The following is a 15,709-nucleotide window of genomic DNA, read 5'->3' as shown; positions in this document are numbered from 1 at the left end:
GGGAGCGCAGGACAAGGTAAGTGAAGAAGAGATCCCGGAGCAGTGCTGCAGAGTATTCCCGAGTGTAGCTCGGGGTTACCGCTTGTGGTGCTGAAACTTTACCCCGAGCTACACACGGGAATACCACCAGGGGGGTTAACTTGGTTTCCTATGGGACACGTTCACATCTATACGTTTTTCAATGGCTGCATTTTTAGAAAAGGACTTTTTTTTTGCATTTTTGGTGCAATAGACAAATTGTTGCGTTTTTGATGTGCATTATGTTTTTGGCCAATAGGAAATGGTTGAGTGCGACTCCGATACGACTTTACACTCTCTGGCACTCAAGTCGCATCGAAGTAGTGCAGGAACATTTTCAAAGTCACAGCAACTTTGAAACGGTTCCTGCACTACTTTGATGCAACTTGAGTGCCGGAGAGTGTAAAGTCACATCAAAGTCGCACTCAATACAAAAAAAGTATCAAAAATACAAAATGCGCAGCAAAACGCAATGGAAAAACACATCAATCGCAACCAGGGGTGGACAGACAACTCATGGGGCCCCCGGGCAATAGGGGATCATTGGGCCCCCGTGTCCTCGCCCACACTCAAACCATACCCAAAAAAGCCTATGAAAAAGGTACCAGGGGCATCTCATAGGGCCCCCTACTGACCCCGGGTCCTCGGGCAGTGCTCAAGTTCTCGAATGGTCAGTCCACCCCTGATCGCAACACGCATTGGTGTGATCCAGGTCTTCCACATTTCCTAAAAACAGCATGCACAATGTTTCTCCTATGTCAATGAATAAAAGAAAAGACTACAGGGGGTCATTTAGCTGTTTTTTTTAGTTTACAAACAAATAAACAAAAACATACTTTCAACAAGTCATATTTAAACTTATTTTACAAATATCTGCATTTTTTTTTCTTTTCTTATTTAAATTAAAAAAAAAAAAAGTTTCCCCCTCCGCTTCCTCCCCCCTGAAAAATTCATGTATGTACCAATCGTCCAATATACAATATATCAGTAATAAACCCTCATGTTTTCCGGACACAGCGTGAAAAGAACATAGTAGGGTCAACTGGTGAGGTCCAACTCAAGTGTAAACAATAAACATAAAAAACAATTAAAAAAATGTAAAGGCTACATCCACCCAGAACAAAACACTTGCATTTGGGTGGAGACTAAGAGCTAGAAACATGGCTCGATTTGCTATGACCAGGATTCTTAATTTTTAGGATTTCCTTTTTTTTTTTTTTTTTTTTTCGTTGTTTGTTAAGGGAGGTGATATAATGAGGCTTCTACCCCAAGGAGTTCTCATTGGCACTCTGGGAGGGCCTGCCTGCTAACTTGCTGTTTTGAAACCGAGCAATGAAAACATTTCCCCGATTTGGGTAGGACCTATGAAATTCTACACTTTTTAGGACGGTAGCTCTGGTTGCTGTAGTCCACCCTTACAAGGCCAGATTTGAGAGGATGTAGCCTTTAAAAGGTTCAGTCTGTCCAAAAATAATACTTCACTTTTCCACAAATACTAGCAGGACAAATCACCCATTTACTTCTCCTGGATGCCCAGAGCAGACATCTCTGCACCCAAGTACCCACATCTGTATCGTCAACACCACAGACAGCGGGGGTCCCACCACTCTCCCCCTTTTTATTTTTTGCGAAATGCAGCAAGGTCAGCGAGACTCCATGGAATAGAGGAAGACCTGGGAACTCCAATGAAGAGAACCTGCCTCTGAAGTCCTAAGAGATATGTGGTTAACCCACCAGCAGGAGATCTGAGAAGCCCGTCTATTTTACACCAAAGCTTGGTTGTTTTGAGGCATCTATTTCACAAACAAGCTGTAAAGTTTTTTCAGAAAAAAAAAAAAGAAGAAAAGATAAAAAGGGACCGTCACAAAACCATATTCTTAGCCAAGGACGATGTAACACGTCACAAAACTATCCAATTAGAAAGAGCTTCTTGAAATAATTGAGAAACAATTTTGCGAAAGAGAAACATTTATGGCACGGGGGGGAAAAAAGACGAGAGGTTCTGAAAAGGTCCACTAGCACCAGTGTAGAGGAAAAAAGTCACTTAATGCCAGTGACAGATGAGCTCTAAAGAAGTCATTCCCTCTTCTCTCGGTTACATTCAAAAATGCATCTGGGGTTTTCCGGCTTGTGGTGGAGTTAAGGCCGCAGGAACGCATGTCAGGCTTGATGCTTGGATCGTGAATAAATGAAAGACCCTAAGCTTTGGTATCTTCCACAGCTTGGGATCCTCTACGAAAGATCTTTACAGGCTGCCTTTTTCCAGTGCCGCCATTAAAGAAGCCCATTTTGACTTAGAACTTTAGTGGAGATGGGGGTTTACATTCTCCCTGCTCTGCCAAAGAATGACCTTCGATAAGGTTCGGAGTCAACATTTGAGAAGCTTTGACTAACCTGCCTCTTGGCAAAATCTGCTTGCTGTTTGCCACCTTGAAACTATTCTCGGGACTTGGCTGCCCCTGCAGTTTAAGATGTTTTCACATTGGCTTTCAATCTACCAAATCCACGTCAGCTCCATCCTAGTGGAGACCAGATTTAAACTATTTAGGATCTTCACTAGGGCTCATCGCTGATGGCTTATCTTTTTCATTGTCCTCCGAACTTGACTGCTCATGAGGTTTTGGTGGTTCCTCTTTGGCTTCCTCATTCTCTGTTTGGCTACATTCCCCTCCTTCTTGGTTTACACCACAACCATCATCAGGCCGTTGGGGATCTCTGCCAGCAGTGTTGCCTGGTAAGTTGTCTGCCATTTTTTGATTTCTTTCAGAATCTGGCTGCTCACTCAATTTAAGTTTTTTCACTTCATCGTTAACTCCATCCACTCGATCTTCTTCTCCTTCTTCCTTTGGCAGCCCAGAGTTGACATCAGACTGTGGTGGACCTCCATCAGATGTTCCTTTCCCGTTTTGTCTCTTTCGTTTCCTCGGGGTACCTACTGGCGTATTAACAATTTCTTTATGTGTGTTGTCTTGCTGGAAATTCTCATGTTGATTCCCAGACACTTGCCTCTCTACTTTGCCTTCATTTTCTTTTCCTACTGCTGAAGGCACTTTATGGTCATGCTTTGGCGACACTTCATAAGAAAACTCATTTCTTTCCTCTTCATTGGACTTTTTGTCCACATCTTCTGTAAGAATCTGCACTCCGTTCATATTAGGACCTGAACTGGAGAACAGACCTTTGTTGTTACACACTGCCTCCGAAGACCTACTGGAACCCTCTTCTGGACATTTCCTATGGGACTCTTTAAGAGGTATGCACTCCTCACTGAGTTTTTTATCAGGCTTAATAGAGTCTCGCTTGCATTCAACATTTTCACTACCAGAGTCAGAATACTTTAACCCTTCTTCTTCAGAGTTTTTCTTGCAGCTGTCCAACTGTCCATTTTTTTGGCCTTCTTCATCGCTTTCATCATTCTTTTCTTTCTGACAGTTTTTACTTCCGTACTCATTTTCTGCGGGTGGTTGGTAGGCTCGGAGCTTCTCCACAGGACCCCAGATGAACTTTTCTTGTTGGGGGTAATGTTCCCAGGCAAAGTGCACTAATTTTTGCCGCTCAACCTTGTTCTTGACGGTGAACATGAAGTAGTCCAGAGCACTTCTTTTTACATTCTGTAGTCTGCTATTGCACAATGTTTCCTCCAGGAAGAACCTCACCAGGGGAGCCTGATAGTGTTCAAACCCCAGCTCCCCCAGACACTTCAGTATGCGTGTGATCCGCAGATTGTTGTGACTGTGGCTGTGAACAAGGATCAAGAGGATGCAGGTTAGGAATACACTCTATGTTACCTTTACATACATCACAAAGATGGCTCCACTGCCTTGCCACTTACTCGTTCAGATTCTTAAATCTGTTTTCCCAGTTATCTGCTAGGGTCACTTTTCCGGTCTTCTTGTTTTCCAGTTTGATGCCATAAAAATCCAACATGAGTTTGTAGGCGTCAAGGAACATCATCTGGATAGACTCGTCTTTCTTCATCTCCTAGAAAAGCAGAGAGAATTCTCTGAGCTGTATATATGACAGAACAGAATTAAAAATAGTACCAAAAGAAACTGAATTGTCCGCAGTGTGCTTGAATCACCGGTAGTTTCTCAAGACTCTGGCATCTTAAAGCAGCTTTTCTCACCTCCACTTCAGTGTTGTCCCATGAAGACTCACAGGTCTCCAAGCCAGCACCAGCTCTCATCTGGTTTGAACGATGTGCAGTCATGCAACCCACTTTCTGTGAGCCCTGGCCATCATGGACCACTATTCATATTTGGGCAATGATGTTACCCAGGAGACCTCCCTCCTTTGTGTTCATTAGTGGCAGGGACCCAGAGATGTCATTCGGTGCAAGGGAAGTGACAGGAGTGGACACGCCAAAGGTCAACAGGTTTTATTTTCTTTCGTTGAGACATGTCAAAAACTGTTGTGTTTTTTTTTTTACCATGTACATTTTTTCTTGTGAAGAAGTATGGGTAGTATGTACCCTTTACTCATTCACAAGAAAGGACACTATCTGGGGTGCCTTATTGTCACAGAGGGCCTCCAGATTCCGATAAGCATACCGCCTGCAGACCCCCCACAACCACCAGCCAGGGTTGTGGGCAAGAGGCCCTTGTTCTCATCAACATGACCCCTGGCAAGGGCCCAACTCCCTCCCCATGTTAACAGCATGTAGCCTAGTATGGTTCAGAGGGGAAGAATGCACAGTCAGCTCATCTCCCTTTCCTGGCCTGCCTGTCTACCCCCAATCCCTTCCCTAACATGCTTACTTTTTTTCCTCCTGATTTTTTTCATGGAGAATCCCTTTAAAATCCACACCAGAGTCTGGTATAGAATTTGGGGGAACCACATGCTGTTTGGGGTCCCCATTAAAATTCACATTAGACCTCAAGGGTTCAGTATGAATTTGTGGCTCTTTTTTTTTTTTCCCCCCCACAATGTCCTCCCACTTTGTTCACATTCACCTGTCAGCCAGGAATCCATGGTTGACAGATGAATGAGCCAGATGGGGATAAGTCACTGGTTAAAATATATGTTTGTGTGACTTGCGAGCCAAACTTAATTATTTCAAATAGATCAGCAACATTAAACACATAGCTTCAACTGTGCATATAAAATAATATACCTTTAAATGTTGCGCTCCTTAATAACACAATATCAAAATATTATATCCTTCCTATAATGTGACACCCCTTAAATTTGTAATACGGGATCAATATTCATAAGTGACCAGGTTATGTAAAAAATATATTATAACATCAAACCAATTTTATATATATATATATATATATATATATATATATATATATATATATATATATATATATATATATATATATATATATATATATATATATATATATATATATATAATAATAATCCCATCAATCAAATATAGTCCAATATTTGTGACAAAGTGATTATCAATCTTTGTCACAAATATTGGACTATATTTGACTGATGGGACTATTATTATATATATAAAATTGGTTTGATGTTATAATATATTTTTTATATAATAATAGTCCCATCAATCAAATATAGTCCAATATTTGTGCCAAAGATTGATAATCACTTTGTCACAAATATTGGACTATATTTGATTGATAGGACTATTATTATATATATATAAAATTGGTTTGATGTTATAATATATTTTTTATATAACCTGGTCACTTATGAATATTGATCCCGTATTACAAATTTAAGGGGTGTCACATTATAGGAAGGATATAATATTTTGATATTGTGTTAAGGAGTGCAACATTTAAAGGTATGATAAGTCACTGGTTGTTAGGATGCTGGCGGCAGCTGGCTCCCTGACAACCAATAGCCCTGAGCAGGGGCTGTCACATTTAGCAGTGACAGTATAAATGCTGCACTGTCTTTCCCTGCAGTCCCGTCTGCAATAACATAAGTTATAAAATGCATTAAATACTGAAATATTATAATAAAAATAATGCTGTTTTTAGTGAATTGATCATTTCTCTGATAAATACCACACAAGTTATTTAAACACAAAATTTTGTGCAGTACTTTTCTTCTGCCCTGCCACTAGACACTGAAGATATTTACTCCAACAATCATGCAGAGTTTAACACTAAAGGAAGTTCTCTACCTCCATTTCAGTCTTTGTCAGTGGTTTGGCACAAGAGTTCATACCATATTCCCGCAGAGGAAATAGCCTGCAAATAAAACACATACATAGTAATATGAAAAATGACACTAGGACAAATCATTCAATGTGGACATTTGGTCTGGAGAGAACTGACTTATAAAGGAATGTACCTTATTTGGAAGAGATTTCCTGTTGTGATTGGGACAGGAAGTAAAGGTATTTCTCCTCCAGAGGAAAAAAACCTGACAGGTGTACATAAATGGCCAGATAAGAGCTTTGGCAATGCAGGAGGGCGTATATAAACGGTCTCCTGCATCGGCCTTGGCATGCCCTGTGATCACTTTGTCCCCCCAGTAAAATTGACCCTGTATCATGCAAATGCTATGACCAATCGTAGCGGTCCCACTTTGAAACAAGGGCTGCATAATGCCGAGTTCTTACTACAGCCATTGGGACTGTAGTAAGCCCTCAGAGTATAAACAAAACAAAAAACACAACCACCCGAGCAGTACAGTGTCACTATGGTGACATTGTAATGCTGTGGCAGTGATCACATACAACTGCTGGCTGCTCAGACATCACTGTATGTCAGTGCAACCAGCCATTGTCTCTGATCACAGCAGTACAATGTCACCAGACCACCATAAAGCCTTGTTCACGTGTGTGGTGCTCTCTGAATAGTGATTTCGTGATTTATGCCCTAGAAGGACTGAAGGTGCTCCTCAGATTTTGGGCCCCCCTATGCATCTAGGCTGTGAAAGAGGTCTCGTACATGTGGTATCCGCATACTCAGGAGTAGTAGCAGAATGTGTTTTGGGGTGTACAGTAACTGTAAGTATGCCTATGTTGTGTATGAGAAATAACTTGTTAAAATGACAACTTTGTGAAAAAAAAATTAAAATGTTTTCACTTTCCAAAAATTGTGACAAAAAATTATACCTTCAAAAAACTGCCTCTAAATACCTCGGTCTGTTTACTTTCCAAAAAGGGGTAATTTGACATTTTGGGGCCTCAAGAAATGAGATCGGCTGACACACACACACGCACACACACACCAGAGTTTGTAGACTAACTTTCCTACAGACTAAATAATATACACTTTTTTAGTTATATAATCTTTTTAGCAAGGAAATGCAACAGAATACATTTGGCCTAAATGTACGAAGAAAGATTATTTATTTACAAAGTTTTATAACAGAAACTAAGAAGGGCTTCCCCCCCCATATTTTCAGTCTTTTTTCCTTTTTATGGTAAAAAGTTAAAAATCCAGAGTAGTGAGAAAACACCTCCAAAAGAAAGCGGTCTCAAAAAATGATATAAAATGTATTTGAATGATAATTACTCAGTCATGCAAAACTGAACCCAAAGCGTGAAAGCACTGAAAAATGGTCTGGACAGGGGAGTAACAGTCTTGTCTTCAAGCGGTCAATGCGCATCTAAATCCCAAAATAAAATATATTGCAGATTACCTGTGATTTGTTGAGGTGGCTGCATTACTTTTCTTTTTCCAGGATTATTTTTTTCTTTATTCTCACTTACTGACCCCGCCAGTAACCCCCTTTCTCATCTACGGTGACAAGACTCACTGTACTCTATCTGTGGATTTAATCCAGTGCCTGCGCTCTGAAGGAACGGCATACCCGTGCTGTTCCTTCAGAGCTGTGTGCCGTGGCCGGGACTCCCGGCTCATGCACGGGAGTGACGTCACTGCAGCCCGGCCTGTCAGAATGCTGGAGCTCATGAACCCGGAAGGAAGACGGGTGAAGATGGAAACCTCTACAGCGGTGACAGGAGGGCTTCCTTTTATGGCAAGTTTTACATAATGTGCACATTCTGACATCACCTGGCGGGGACTTGTCTGCGGTTTACCACCGCTTTAAAGGATCTCTCCACGTTTGGTGTACATACCATTGGATATAGCAATGGTTCCTCTCCAGGATGTCATACTTTTTATTCCATTCCTTTAACAAGTCCTTTATGAGCAGCCCTGCACAGGACACAGAGAACAGATTAAATCGGCCAAACAAAATGAAGAATCAACTCCATCCCAGATGTCAGGCTTCATACAATTCCCAGAAACACAAATTATTAGAGATCTCCTTAGTAGATCAAATCTCTATCCTCTCCCACAAAGCTACACCAAAGATGAAACTCTCATACAGTTACTTTCTTTAGCTGAGATCATGTGACCAATGCCAAAGCATGTGGTCCCACGATGATCATTTAAAGCAGAGTTAAAGCGAAAGCTGCGCTTGTATGCCTCCTTCCCCCCTCCACTGCCGTATTTTGGGGGGGGGGGATGGGGAAGAGGGTACTTGGTTTTGACAGGTACCCGCTCCCACTTACAGCTCAGTTCGCCGCGGCGAAGCGAGATGGAATTTCAGCCCCCTCCTCCCTCCCGCAGTCTCCTGGGAACTTTTACAGGTCTCAGGGTACTGCCGGACCAATTAGGAGGCGCAGCGTGACTTGCGCATGCGCAGTGGGCAACAGGCTGTGAAGCTGCACCCGATCTTTGGGAGAGTGCTGGTAATGTAAGCTTGAGAGTGGAAGATGGTACTACAAGGATAAGAAGGTAGCAGTACTGTCAAGAAAAAAAAAAAAGAAGAGGAGTGGAATGTGTTTTAAAGTGGTATTAAACCCAAAAGCCAACGTTTATTACATTGCAGCTTACCATTTGAAGAGATGGCTGCATCCGTTTTAATTCTTAAAGCAAAGCTCCACCCAAGTTACTCTTTAAGGACTGGTCCCCCGCTCCCCGTTAAAGACTAGCACCTTTTGGGAGCAGGGGGGTTTGAAGTAAGCGCCCGAAATTGACAGGCTCCCTGCTCCCACTGCGAGGAAGTTGTCCCCCCTCCCTCTCCATAGTCTTCTGGGACACGTGACAGGTCCCAGAAGATTACGGGACCATTCAGAAAGAGCAGCGCTACTCGCGCATGTGCAGTGGGCACATGGCTGTGAAGCTGGAAGCTGTCACAGCCGGGTGCCCACACTGAAGATACCTGGAACACAGGGTGGCCAGTGAAATGGGCTGTGGGGAGGACACTGCGGGAACGAGGGACAGGTAAGCGGCTGTTTTTTAAAAGTCAGCATCTACAGTTTTTATAACTGCTGACTTATTTTTTTTACAGTTTCACTGGTACTTTGCTTAAAGCTTGCTTTCTTCTATTTTCATCAGGTGATCCAGCCAGTAAGTCTGTTTTTCAAAAGAATAAGCTCTCCAGCAGAATGTATCAGAGATGAGACAAGCCATTTTAACACTAGCAGGGGTGCTTGCAATGATCAGCCTTTTGTTTATTTATGTAAAATCTGTATCCCAAAAAAAAAAATGTTTGCTATAGCTGTTGGTAAAGTAATAGCTGGAGTTTGGTTTCAATTTGTTAGCGTAAATCTGCTAGCATGTCAAACACTCCCCTCCCCACAAACTGACAAAGCTGCTATCCAAAGGTGTCTCTGCTGCTCCTTCATCCAGAGTGGGGGCGCTCTAATACAGGAAGCGTGTTACTGGCCAGATCACCAGGTGAAAATAAGGGGAAAAAAGCCTTAAAAAAAAAAACAAAAAAACTAAAGCAGCCGCCACATCGGAAGATTGGTAAGCTGCAATATCTTACATTTTTGGTTTGGGGCTTAATACCACTTTCACCATTCCCTGCTCTATCCAGAACCAATGACAGACAGATGCGTCATCTTCAAGTAACAAACTACTACAGTTTTTTTTTTATTTTGTAGCTTTTCACACAAGAGACCAACATACAGCCAGCACATACTTACCATCAGGCTCAAAACGTATATTGCCCTTATAGAAGTCCACGTTGGGATTAGGGGTTTCCGGATGCGAACTCTGGGAAGGAAAATTAAAAAAAAAAAAAAAAAAAAAAAGATTAAAAAAAAACTTTAAAAAAGAAAATTCTGCCAAACAAAGCTAAAAACTGAGATTAAAGAGGAGCTCTAGTTTATCTTTTTCCATCCCCCATCCCTATGTTAGAACTTGTTCACACAGGTGGCTAGGCGGCAGGCGAGCCGTGGTTTGACTGCTCCCCAACCACCCACCCAGAGGCGGACTGACAACTCATGGGGCCCCCGGGCAATAGGGGATCAAGGGGCCCCTGTGTCCTTGCCCAAACTCAAAAAAAGCCTATGAAAAAGGTACCAGGGGCATCTCATGGGGCCCCCTACTGACCCCGGGCCCTCGGGCAGTGCCCGAGTTTCCAAATGGTCAGTCCACACCCACCTGAACTAGATCATGCAAACGGTCAGGACTGTACCCATGCTGTGACTGCGATGCTTTGCAGCAAAAATGAAACAGCATGTCACATTGGGCAGGCTGTACCACCGACCGAATATGACCCATTCAGGTGAATTGGCATTTTCAGGTGAATCTTCATATTCTGAAAAGAGATCCACCACAGATTGTATTTTAGAGTGGTTGTAAAGGCTCAAGGTTTTTTACCTTCATGCATTCTATGCATGAAGAAAAAAAAAACAAAAACTGTGTGCAGCAGTGCCCCCTCGATACTTATCTGAGCCCCATCGAGATCCAGCGATGTGCACGATAGGCTTGGCTGTCCCGGGTCTCTGCCTCCTCATTGGCTGAGACAGCAAGGGGGAGCCATTGGCTCCTGCTACTGTCAATCACAGCCAGTCAGCCAATGAGGAGAGGGGGGGCAAGCCGCGGCTTCGTGTGTGAATGGACGCTCAGTGCGTGCCCCCATAGCCGCTTGCTATGGGGGCAGCTGACAGAAAGGAGGAGCCAGGAGAGCTGGCGGGGGTCCTGAGAGGAGGAGGATCCAGGCTGCTCTGAGCAAAACCATTGCACACAGGAGGTAAGTATAGACATGTTTGTTATTTTACAAAAAAAATTTTAAAAAAAGGAACCTTAAGCATCACTTTGGGGGGGGGGGGGGGAGCATTATTATTCTTCAGGATTTATATAGCGCCAACAGTTTGCTCAGCGCTTTACAGTATAAAGGGAAACAATACAGCAACAATACAGTTCAATACAAGAGGGGTAGGAGGGCCCTGATCCTTGGAGCTTACAATCTAAGAGATAGAAATAGATTTAGTTTTTATCTGAAGGCAGGATAGGCTTCCTTGAAGAGATAGGTTTTAAGAGATCGCATAAAAGTGGACAGAGTGGGCAATAGTTGGATAGATTGGGTAGAGAGTTCCAGAGGATGAGGGAGGCTCTGGAGAAGTCCTGGAGATGAGCATGGGAGGAGGAGACAAGGGAGCTAGAGAGCAGGATGTCAGGGAGGAGCAGAGAGGACAATTTGGGTGATATTGGAGACAAGGCTGGTGATATAATTTGGATATTGGATATTTGGACATGTATGAACAAGCCCTTAGGTTCCCTCAGTTTTTTTATGATGTCGCAGGTCCTCCCTCCTTCAGCGAAGGCAGTGAGCAGTCCTTCATTCTGGACAAAGCAGCGCTTATGTATTGACAATTCAGTTAAAGAGCACTGTGATTTAATAGAGGTTTGCTCAGACCAACCTGGGCTCACAGGAAGTGGACTGAATGATTCTGCGCCCGAAGTAGCTCCAAGGGAGCAATGGCCCATCGCAAAGGAAATCCCAACACACTCAAATTACTTCACCCAGCTGGCGAATGACATCCACTAAAGCCTGACGGTGACCAAACAACTGTCTGCCATTAGAACAAAGATCAGCAAATAGACTGCAGCCAGAGACTCACCAAGTAGCAGTGATAGCGCTTGTCAGTTACATAGCCGTGTCTGTAGTTCTGCAGGTCCCTGGCGGCTCTGGTCGCCCTATTTCGACAATTATTAGGCTGTAATGGAAATAAAGAACAATCATATTAGTGATCGCATATCTTGCAATATTTTAAAGTTTATAAAAAAAAAAAATTATTCTGTACGCAGGACCATATTGTCAGGACTGTACTGTCTATGGAGAAGCCCTTCATAGAGGCCATGTGAACTTTACGTCATTAGCTTCCCTGTCAGAACTCATGGAGAGTGCATTGTCCTCAGTCAGTGAGATAAAGAAGAGCAGGACAGCGCAATCACTGTGTAAGACCTGTCGCAAAGCTTGTGAGTGTACACAACGAGGTTCTCAAAGTACACCTGTTATAAATAACATGCCGCTGCTGAGCTCTAAAAATGTTAGTTGCCTTGTCATCATGCAGATCCTCTGGTTTCAATAACTGCCCCTGGAACACGTATGCAGATATGATCAGAGGTTCTTTTATCTGCATACATTCGTTCAGTCCAGGATTCAACGTATTGAGGAAAGGGGGTCAGCCTGGCAATCAGCATTTACAGGAAGGGTCAGCATCATCCCCGTCAGCATCATCCCCATCCTGCTTTCTCTCTCTCCATTTCTCCCTCTCGTGCAAACTTCTCCATCTTCTCTTAATCTCTTCCCTTTCATCCCTTCATTCAAATCCTCTCCCTTTTACTGTATCCCTGATCTGCATGTTATCCTCTCTAGGACACCTGTTGATCCTTTCCCCATCAATCCATCCATCCATCCTGTGCTCCTCTTATCCCTCTTTTGCACACCCCCATCAAATATATCCCCAAGCCTGCATCCTTCCTCTTCATCGCACCCCAATTACTGCACCCCCCCTCTTTAATTCTTATTTCCACCTCTTGCCACCCTCCTCTCCATTTCCTGCATCCCTCGCTCTCATCATGCCCATCTCCTGCACCCATCTCTTCCCAATTACTATACCCCCCCCCTCCCCCTTCCTGATTTCTTATTTCCACCTTCTGCAACCCTCCTCTCCATTCCCTATATCCCCTTCTCTCTGTCTCCCTCCTCTTCGTGTCTTTCCATTTCACTCATCCCTCCTCTTCATAGCTTCCCTCTCCCGCACCCCTCCTCTTCGTAGCTTCCCTCTCCCGCACCCCTCCTCTTCACAGCTTCCCTCTCCCGCACCCCTCCTCTTCACAGCTTCCCTCTCCCGCACCCCTCCTCTTCACAGCTTCCCTCTCCCGCACCCCTCCTCTTCACAGCTTCCCTCTCCCGCACCCCTCCTCTTCGTAGCTTCCCTCTCCCTCATCCCTCCTCTTCGTAGCTTCCCTCTCCTGCACCCCTACTCTTCGTAGCTTCCCTCTCCTGCACCCCTACTCTTCGTAGCTTCCCTCTCCTGCACCCCTACTCTTCGTAGCTTCCCTCTCCTGCACCCCTCCTCTTCACAGCTTCCCTCTCCCGCACCCCTCCTCTTCGTAGCTTCCCTCTCCCTCATCCCTCCTCTTCGTAGCTTCCCTCTCCCTCATCCCTCCTCTTCGTAGCTTCCCTCTCCCTCATCCCTCCTCTTCGTAGCTTCCCTCTCCTGCACCCTTACTCTTCCTAGCTTCCATCTCCTGCACCCTTACTCTTCCTAGCTTCCCTCTCCTGCACTCCTCCTCTTCGTAGCTTCCCTCTCCTGCAGTCCTCCTCTTCGTAGCTTCCCTCTCCTGCAGTCCTCCTCTTCGTAGCTTCCCTCTCCCGCACCCCTCCTCTTCGTAGCTTCCCTCTCCCTCATCCCTCCTCTTCGTAGCTTCCCTCTCCCTCATCCCTCCTCTTCGTAGCTTCCCTCTCCCTCATCCCTCCTCTTCGTAGCTTCCCTCTCCTGCACCCTTACTCTTCCTAGCTTCCCTCTCCCGCACCCCTCCTCTTCAAAGCTTCCCTCTCCCGCACCCCTCCTCTTCAAAGCTTCCCTCTCCCGCACCCTTCCTCTTCATAGCTTCCCTCTCCCGCACCCTTCCTCTTCCTAGCTTCCCTCTCCTGCACCCCTCCTCTTCACAGCTTCCCTCTCCCGCACCCCTCCTCTTCATAGCTTCCCTCTCCTGCACCCTTACTCTTCCTAGCTTCCCTCTCCTGCACTCCTCCTCTTCGTAGCTTCCCTCTCCTGCAGTCCTCCTCTTCGTAGCTTCCCTCTCCTGCATCCCTCCTCTTCGTAGCTTCCCTCTCCTGCACCCCTCCTCTTCGTAGCTTCCCTCTCCTGCACCCCTCCTCTTCGTAGCTTCCCTCTCCTGCACCCCTCCTCTTCGTAGCTTCCCTCTCCTGCACCCCTCCTCTTCGTAGCTTCCCTCTCCTGCACCCCTCCTCTTCGTAGCTTCCCTCTCCTGCACTCCTCTTCGTAGCTTCCCTCTCCTGCGCCCCTCCTCTTCATAGCTCCTCTCTCCTGCACCCCTCCTCTTTATAGCTTTCCTCTCCTGCATCCCTCCTCTTCGTAGCTTCCCTCTCCTGCATCCCTCCTCTTCGTAGCTTCCCTCTCCTGCATCCCTCCTCTTCGTAGCTTCCCTCTCCTGCACCCCTCCTCTTCGTAGCTTCCCTCTCCTGCACCCCTCCTCTTCGTAGCTTCCCTATCCTGCATCCTTCCTCTTCATCTCTTCCCTCTCCTGCACCCCTCCTCTTTATCGCTTCACTTTCCCACAACCTCCTCCCTCTCCTGCACCCCTCCTCTTCGTAGCTTCCCTCTCCTGCACCCCTCCTCTTCGTAGCTTCCCTCTCCTGCACCCCTCCTCTTCGTAGCTTCCCTCTCCTGCACCCCTCCTCTTCGTAGCTTCCCTCTCCTGCACCCCTCCTCTTCATAGCTTCCCTCTCCTGCACCCCTCCTCTTCGTAGCTTCCCTATCCTGCACCCTTCCTCTTCATCTCTTCCCTCTCCTGCACCCCTCCTCTTCATAGCTTCCCTCTCCTGCACCCCTCCTCTTTATCTCTTCACTTTCCCAGAACCACCTCCTCCCTCTCATGCATCATTCCCTCTTCGTCTCTCTTTTCCATCTCTCCCCTATTCTGCAACCCAGCTTTCAATCTCTACCGCATTCCTGCATCCTTCCTTCCCCATTTCCCCACCTGCATCCCTCCTCCCCGTCTCTTCCTAATTTATCCATCACTCCTCCTATCTATGCCAGATTGCTTCATCCTTCCCCGATTGTACCATCCCTCCCCAACTGTTCCACCCATCTCCCAATTACTCCATCTCTCCCATCTCCCAGATAATCCATCCCTCCTCCTTTCCATCCCTCGCCAATCTCCCCATCATTCCCCAATTTCTCCATCTCTCAACTCTGTCATCCCTCCTCCTTTCCCTCTCCACAATTCCTTCATCCCTTATCATTGCCATCTCTCCACATTCATCCATCCCCCCCCAATTCCTTCATCCCCCACCCCCTTTTCCTCCATCTCACCTCCTGTCAATCTCTCCCAATTTCCTCCATTCCTCACCTTCTCCACCTCCTCTCAATTCCTCCATTCTGCCTCCCCCCCAAGTCTTCCATCTCTCCGCCTCTCCCTCCATCCCTCACCAATTCCTCCATCCCTCCTCCTCTCCCCCACTTCTCTATCCCACTTCATCTCAATCCCTCCCTAATTCCTCCTTCTTGTGTCAATTCCTTCATCATCCATCCCTCTCCTCCTCGTCCTCTCCCAAACTCATCCATCCATCCTTCCTCCTTTCCATCTCCTCCATCTCTCTACATTTACTCCATCCCTCCTCCTCCTCTTAATCTCTCTCCAATAGCTCCATACCTTTCCTCCATCTCTGCCCAACTCATCCATCCTTCCCAAAATTTCTCAATGCTTCTTCCTTTCCATCTCTCTCCAATCCGCTCATTGCACCTCAACTGCTCCATCAT

General features: G+C 45.6%; 1 protein-coding gene across 1 annotated transcript in view; it reads right to left on the bottom strand.

Annotated features, from left to right (window-relative positions):
* Positions 1-805: 805 nt before the first annotated feature.
* LOC149436741 (uncharacterized) overlaps positions 806-15,709 on the bottom strand; it is a 43,797-nt gene continuing 28,893 nt past the window's right edge. The window contains exons 11-16 of the mRNA XM_089661561.1: positions 11,816-11,911; positions 9,893-9,962; positions 8,033-8,111; positions 6,125-6,191; positions 3,851-3,999; positions 806-3,756 (exon numbers count right to left, since the gene is read on the bottom strand). Of these exons, the coding sequence (XP_089517687.1) occupies positions 2,559-3,756; positions 3,851-3,999; positions 6,125-6,191; positions 8,033-8,111; positions 9,893-9,962; positions 11,816-11,911 (1,659 nt within the window). The 3' untranslated portion in view covers positions 806-2,558. The remainder of the gene's footprint in view (positions 3,757-3,850; positions 4,000-6,124; positions 6,192-8,032; positions 8,112-9,892; positions 9,963-11,815; positions 11,912-15,709) is intronic.

This window comes from Staurois parvus, unplaced genomic scaffold (assembly GCF_062004578.1).
Source record: "Staurois parvus isolate SC_StPar_1 unplaced genomic scaffold, SC_StPar_1.0 ptg001349l, whole genome shotgun sequence".
NCBI classification, from domain to species: Eukaryota; Metazoa; Chordata; class Amphibia; order Anura; family Ranidae; genus Staurois; species Staurois parvus.
This window is presented reverse-complemented; position numbering and strand designations above follow the sequence as displayed.